Source organism: Fragaria vesca, linkage group LG7 (assembly GCF_000184155.1).
Source record: "Fragaria vesca subsp. vesca linkage group LG7, FraVesHawaii_1.0, whole genome shotgun sequence".
In the NCBI taxonomy this organism is placed as follows: domain Eukaryota; kingdom Viridiplantae; phylum Streptophyta; class Magnoliopsida; order Rosales; family Rosaceae; genus Fragaria; species Fragaria vesca.
Window position 1 is genome coordinate 931,929 of NC_020497.1, and position 7,542 is coordinate 939,470.

General features: G+C 40.7%; 1 protein-coding gene across 1 annotated transcript; it reads left to right on the top strand.

The window, feature by feature from the left end:
• The first annotated feature begins 905 nt into the window (after window positions 1-905).
• LOC101306865 lies at window positions 906-1,718 on the top strand. The gene has a single exon (XM_004308155.1). The coding sequence runs from the start codon at window positions 906-908 to the stop codon at window positions 1,716-1,718; it is 813 nt and encodes a 270-aa protein (XP_004308203.1).
• Window positions 1,719-7,542: the final 5,824 nt, after the last annotated feature.

Sequence of the window (7,542 nt, forward strand, 5' to 3'; positions counted from 1 at the left end):
ATATAAGGGTAGTAGCTTTTGTTTATGTTGGTGGTGGCTTTTGTTTATCTTGGTAGTAGCTTTTGTTGGTAGCGGTAGTAGCTTTTGTAAGCGGTGGTAGTAGCTTTTGTAGCTTGTGGTAGTAGTTTTTGTGGCTGGTGGTAGTAGCTTTTGTGTTCATCGGAAACCTCACAGTAGTATCTTTTGTAGGCGGTGGTAGTAGCTTTTGTAGCTGGTGGTAGTAGCTTTTATAGCTGGTAGTAGTAATTTTTGTCATCGTCGGAGGTCGGCCGGAAACCTCGCCGGAGGTCGGTCGGAAATCTCGTCGGAGGTCGTCCGGAAACCTCACCGGAGGTCCGCCTGAAACCTCGCCGGAGACTGTTTCGAAATGAGAGTGGTTGTTGACTTTTTATACTAGTGGCATTCTTGTAAATATAAGGGAGAAAATCTAATTTTTTTGTTGGATGACAGTCTGTAATTATGTTGAACTTCAATACTTAATACAAAACCTTATTTAGACTTGGGTGGACTTATGTGGGTAAAAATATTAGGGTGGATCTATGTGAGAAAAAATGTCTCAAAGTGGACTTATATGTAATTGGCCCTATATATAAAGCCTTGCTTTTTGGGATCAAGGTTCATGTTCTTGGACATCTATATATTAAGACCAAGCCAAAAGGCAGCAACTTCAACAAATCAATTTTATGCCATCGAATTATTAGATCCACTAAACAACTATATAGCCCACGTCCAGCCTCATTCCCCTCTCATATTGTCCATATGGACCTGGTAATATGTCACTAGGATTGTATTATTTGCAGGATCTGTATGTCGATTGTCGACTATATATAAAACAAGAAGTAAACCAGTTGAGACGTGAGAGAGATCGGTGTAGGAGCGATCGAGCGATCGATCACGTACTGGAGATGAAGAATGGTGGTCAAGCTCATCAACATGTTCAACATTTCAGCCACCAACACCCTTTGAAGCTTTCGAACAACCCAAGCCATGTTGCGAGCTCATGTGCAGGTTGCAAGCTCATCTGTGCCGGCTCGACTGGATCAATCTACACTTGCACTACTGGTTGCAGTTTCTTCCTCCACACGTCATGCGCGCAAATGCCACAGCAAATCACACACCCATTTGATCAAAGCCATGTCCTCCCTCTGCTCCCGATCCCTACATACCCTGGAGGCCTCTTTAAATGTAATGCTTGTTGGAAAGATGGCAGCGGGTTTTCCTACCACTGCGGACCTTGTAACATAGACCTTCATATGGACTGTGCTTCGATGCCGCTGGCTCTTCCTCCCCATCAGCAATTCCACCACCCTCACCAACTCAATCTCACATTCTCAATGCGACCTGGTTCTCCCAACGATTTCACCTGTGATATTTGCAACAAGCTTGGGCACACAGAGTGGCTCTACTGGTGCGTGCCTTGTGATTTCACTGCTCATTTGGCCTGTGCAAGGTCAAAACCAAGACCCTATATACCTGTCATGCCAAACTATGCACCACCACCAACTTATGCCAGGCAATCTACTGTCCTTGGTAGAAATAATGGTTTTACCAACAGTAGTTCTGGTCAGGTAAATGGCTTAGCCCATACAGTCATCCAATCTTTTCTCGGTGGAGTAGGTGGTGGGGGCGGTGGCAGCGGCTCATCTGGTTTCGACTTTGGTAACGGTGGAATTGGTGGATCAGGAGATCTTAGTAACAGTCTTAACTTCTTTGGATAAATTTCTCAACTTCATGTATTAATTTACCGCTTTCAAAATAAACAAAAACTCTTCACGGTGTAATGTCATTTGCATTGCACGCGCGGTTATGAAACCATTGATTTGCACGCCGTTGCTTTATTAGTTATGAATATGAAAAGTTTTTGACAGATCAATTTAAATGATTAAAGCAAGTCCAAGAGCTTTTTTATATTTTTTACATAATAAGGAAGTAAAACTTAAAATCTCTAAAAATTTTGTATACCAAATCCAACAGTTTCCTATTTTAAATATTTAAATATTTATTACAACAACAATCATCATTTATTACAATATAATAATAAGTATAAAAATATAAAAATTGATGAAGTATAAAGTGTAGAGAAAGAGAGATAGCAAGAGAATCATCATCTTATTTATTAATATGAGCCCTTTATATAGGGAATTACACAATACCAATATGGTAAGGATATGAATACATAGATATAGTTAAACTACATATCTTATTGGCATAAGGCCAAGACACACATAAAAAATATCTAGAAAGATACAGAATATCCTAGAACACTCCCCCTTATGCCGCGCGCTGATAGGCCGATGGTGCTGATCTGTTGCCTCGTCAAAAACCTCGTCAAGTCACAAAAACCCTGTGGGAGAAAAACTGAACCTTGATCGTAGGAGAAAAAGAGTACAACGCACCCTTCACATTTGATAGTGACATGTATGTATGTGCTAGACTCCTCCTGAAGTTCGCACCTCCCCTTGATCTTTACATCAATCATAGGACTCTTCATGATTCTTACTAATCACAGAAATTTCAACAACTTAGCATGTCAATGCTCTTTAACATGTCTTCAAATGTGGCATTAGGCAATGATTAACTAAATCATGCCGTATTGTCCTCAAATGATCTTTTACACTTAGATCTTGAGAAGAAGGCCGCTTGTGAACTCAAAACATAAGTTCGTGCAGGAAATTAGATTTCTGCGCAGCATGACCTTCAGTTACTAGAACAGTCGTAACTTCCTCTAGGAAATACATATGAACGAACCGTAAATGGTTTTGGAAACTAGACTCATTTAGCTTTCCAACTGTATATTACACACATTCTGGTTCGTCAGGAGCTATTCACAAAGTCCCGTCGAAGTTGACTGTTTTGCCAAAATCAGATTCTCGGATAGATTCGTCCTACTTACGAAAATGGCCATAACTCACTCAATATGATAGGTATGATCAAATGGTTGGTGTCCCTGGAAAGTAGACACATAGATCTTTCCAATGGTACCAATTTCACCATTTTCCAGTGAGTGAGATTTCCTGTAGGTCCTGTGGAAGTTGACCTACGAAACTTGGCAGATTCTGATTTCGCTATTGATGTGTCTTTCTTATGTAGGGATAGAATAAACCTCAACCTTTCATACCATTAAGTATTGAAAAAGGAGTTACTGCCATTACATTGACGTTGCGTGGGCGCATAGCTACACTTAGCTTTACAACTTTTCGTAGCGAATGAGATGTCAAGTCTTTCGTATTGTGTTGAGTACATTGATGCGTCTTATTGTACTTAGATAGGAACTCCATCTCTTAACACATATTTGTCATCTTGCTTTAGACAAAACAACGGATCTCTCTTTAGAGCAAAGACCTTGACTAATCATGGGAGTATATGTACGCCTCACTAGTTATAGAACGCCTAAGTCGATTGATGGAAAATCATCATCAATACAGTCATCGAGTGTCTTATCGAGACCGTGTCTTCCCAAGATCTTTTTCTTCGGATGTTGATACATATTGGCATCTCTTGATCCATCAAGAATCCATGTAAATCCGGAATGAATACGCAAATGCATAATTCACCATATCCCTTCCAAATCAAGTAGAGTCCATGTGCGTTTCAATACATTTAGCAAACGCATGCTCCTGTGGTTTGGAGCTACTTGATTCGGATGAATGAAGTCCGTTTAAGAGCTTCATGTATATCTCTGATCCCATAGAGATGTTATTATGACCACATTCATAGGCTGCATGTTCAGTTATTCGGAAACTACCAAACTGACAAAGTAGTAGAGTTCAATGACATCCATTACGAGAGCATATCTCATCGTACTCGATCCCAGTGCGTGATAGTGAGAGACCTTGCGCCATAAGGTGAGTCTAAACTCTTGTTCTCACTAATCTATCTAACAAAGGTATAGTTGATAGGGTTTAGCTTGCGGTGTCGGCATCACCTGCCCAAGGACCTATCTCTTTGTTAATGCTGGATCGCATCTTTCCGTTAGGCCAATAAACTAAGTTGATATCCATCAACGAAAGGTGGTTCGATAGTAGACTCATTATCCCATGTCCTTATGTACACTAGTGTAATACTTGTAGAGATCTCTATATGGATTGGATTTGACGTTGAGGCGTCCCCCAACGATAATCACAATTCAGACTTCATGAGACGGATTTGAGTATCACTGATCAATGGATCAGGTTGTGCCAAGCTCGTTTTCTTCCTAGTGCGAGAAAGTATCGAACCTAAGGGTCTCCCTCCTTTTGGGGAGCCACACGGCCTTATGACACCAATTTTGCCACTATATGGCGTCACTATATCACCATCCATGGTGATGACGTCAAGACCAACACCTTTTGGTCGCGCTATGTCCTTTGAATAGGACATCAATCCTTACAGACATATTTGCAGCATGTGATCTCGTCACTTTAACACTTTAAGCATTTGGGATCAAGATGAGACTTAGTGGGGACAAACCACGACAATTCACGTTGTTCCACTTGAACACTTGTGTTCTTATCTCCCCCTAACGGCGGGAATATTGTCTCATCAAAGTGACAATCCGCAATTTAGCGGTGAATGAGGTTGCCTGACAAGGTTTCTACATATGCAGATTTATAGGTAGAGGTTCACATCCAACGTAAATACTTATTCATCTCAAATGACCTATCATTGTACGTAGTGGCAATGCGATTTGGCACCTAGAAATAACATCTAGCCGAGCTCAAGGATTGGAGATCCATTTCAATCTTGTTTGAGCTCAAGGATTGCAATCCTGGTACACAGTCACGAGCTGTAGTACAAAAATATTCAATGATGATGGGTCGTAGATGAATAGTAAAGCTGCATGCAAATATTGCATAGCCCCAAGACGCAATAGAAAAATTGGTGCGCATCAATAATATTCAAGCGACAAGCTAAAGTTGCTTAGTCGTAGTCTCGGTGAGACCGTATTGCGTGTGAACATGGGGTACAAGACACTTCAACTTACATCCCGATAAACTTCTTTAAAAAATGGGTAGTGAGCCCGTAGAAGTATAACCAGCATAAACAGTAGATAATAGTGTAACACGTGACCAGTGTGCTAACACTTCAACCAACACTATAAAGCATAAAAGGTGTCCGCAAGTTGGTTGTATCTATCTACATAGTTTGATGTAAGAATAGAATGTTCACTTTTGTGTCATTTAGCGTAGGAGGGTCTCACTCCTAATTTAGCTAAAGAATAGGCTTTCAAAACGAGGAATGAGCATTGCAGGGGGTCAATGCGACATCGAGGGAAGGCCGGTGCACCTCAATTGCTTGAGGAATTGACCGAACAACCTCCAAGAAGTTGGAGTCGTGTTTGGGTGACGTCAATATCCCCCGGGTCACCACCATGCTTCATGGTGATGCTAGATCTCGAATATCTTCGTTTTGAGCGGAAGAATGGATGTCCATGAGAATTTCTTAAAATTTGGACCATTATATCTCTTCCAGGTTGACCAATTTGGTCAAACCAAAGCCTATATGAGTCAGTGTCCCAAATATCATGTTTGGCGACAACATGGGATTCGATATTCGAATCATAGTGACATACAGTCCACTAGATTGACTCATGAATTTCTCCAAGATGCGCTTCAGTCCGCATTCATGAGAAGGTATACATAAAAGAATTCTTGTTCATTCTCACAATGTGTTTTCAAATGAAAACTATTAGCAGGAATGTCTTTAAAGCTCAATATGGTTCGATTGCCTCTCAATGCATAGAGGGTATATGTGACATTGATCATGGTGCCATGAGGCATCAAGATTTAAGCTAAACCGCGTCCTTGAATGACCGGTATGATTCAATCATTGTAGTCACAGAATATTTACAAAGGCACAAAATCCAAAGATAGTTGCCGGTTCCTTAGAATGTTGTGGATAGTTCCACTATCTGCGAAGCACGCAATGTCTCGATGAGACATATCTACAAGAAGGAGTAAATAGGCTAGTTAATAGTTCCACTTGAACCATTTAGAAGGATTGAAAGAAGCTACGAAAAGCTGCAATCTCGAGAATGCATAAAAATTTCCGTGCAGAATGACCTTTGCGCACTAAAACAGCCATAACTTCCTCATTGAAATAGATATGGACAAACCGCGAAAAGTTCTAAAAACTAGACTCAAAGAGCTTTCCAATGGTATAAAGCTCACTGTCTTGTTCGTCCGGAGCTGTTCACAAAGCTCAAATGAAGTTGACTGTCCAGAAGAGACAGATTGCTGTTTTTCGCAGAATTGGCATGTGTGAAGCTGTGAAGCTTGCAAGTGGCGTGTAGGCTTTTGCCTTAGCCACAAGTGACGTGTGTATGATCAAAACCAAGTCTTTTAGGTCATTCTAAGGTCGTAAACTCCATGACTAGTTAGCAAAAGCTCCCTGACATGAACATAAACTAACTCAGAGGACCTAGAGGATTAGATCATGATGATAATTTTCCGGTTTTTGATAAGACTTCAACGTCTTTTGCAAGACGGCAATTGGTTTAATAGCGTAGGGGGATCCAAAATCAAAAGCTTTCGGTAACTCCAAGTCAGTATGACCAGGCATGTCCGTGGAGGGTCGGTAGTGCGAGGCACACTTGAAACCACTATCTCCTTAATTTCGGACAATTCTAAGACATCACACTGAGCTTGGATGAGCCTAGTTGAACAATTGATGATGGAAAATCCGCTATAAGGTAGAAGACTTAACCGGAAACACGTGGGCGATCCTCTTTGAGGATGCAGTGCCATGAGTCACCTTCAAAAGAAGGGACCAAAATCCGCACAATATGCCATGTCTCTAAGGACGATGTAAGAATATATATCTTTTTTGTAAATCAATATGAACCATAAGAGGAGAATAGTTTCACTTCGAAAAAGTTCTCAAGACATTCATTATTGCTAACGTGAGTATATATCGAGGTCTCGAATAAACAAAGGACATCGATACGATGTCTTATTACATATAGCTTGGAAAGAAAATCAATGTCTAGCCAATGACATCAAAGTCAGGGGTAGCTAGAGCTGTTGATTTTTCGTACTTTTTGTATGCATTCATAATTTGAAGGAGCTTGACAATCTTGAACCAGTGATCCGAAGATCCACAACGGTTGCATTGTCATGAGCTGACGTGAGTAGTTTTGACAAAATGGTATCTAGACCGGGAGTGTCGCTATTAGAGCCGGCGACACCTCCCCCTCTTTTCTAGACATCGGCACGACGTTTTCTGCCATTGCTATGACCCATATTGTTGTCCCCACATTAGGGGATAATCCTAAATAAATTTATCACATTAGCGTATATATACAATTCCCGTATGTATGATCAAAATCAAGTCTCGTTGGTAATTCCAAACCAACTTGGAGGACCTAGAGAACTTGATGATGATCGAATCCGCTAAAGGTTATGGATCATGATGCCACAAAAGATCATCGACAATATGTAGTCAATTAAAGTGGTAAGCAATCCACTTGACTAATAACTCAACAAGTAGAGTTATATGGACGTTTCAAGAAACGCTCCATGAGTGCATTCCACAATACTTTGTGGTCATTACTTTTTGCATAGA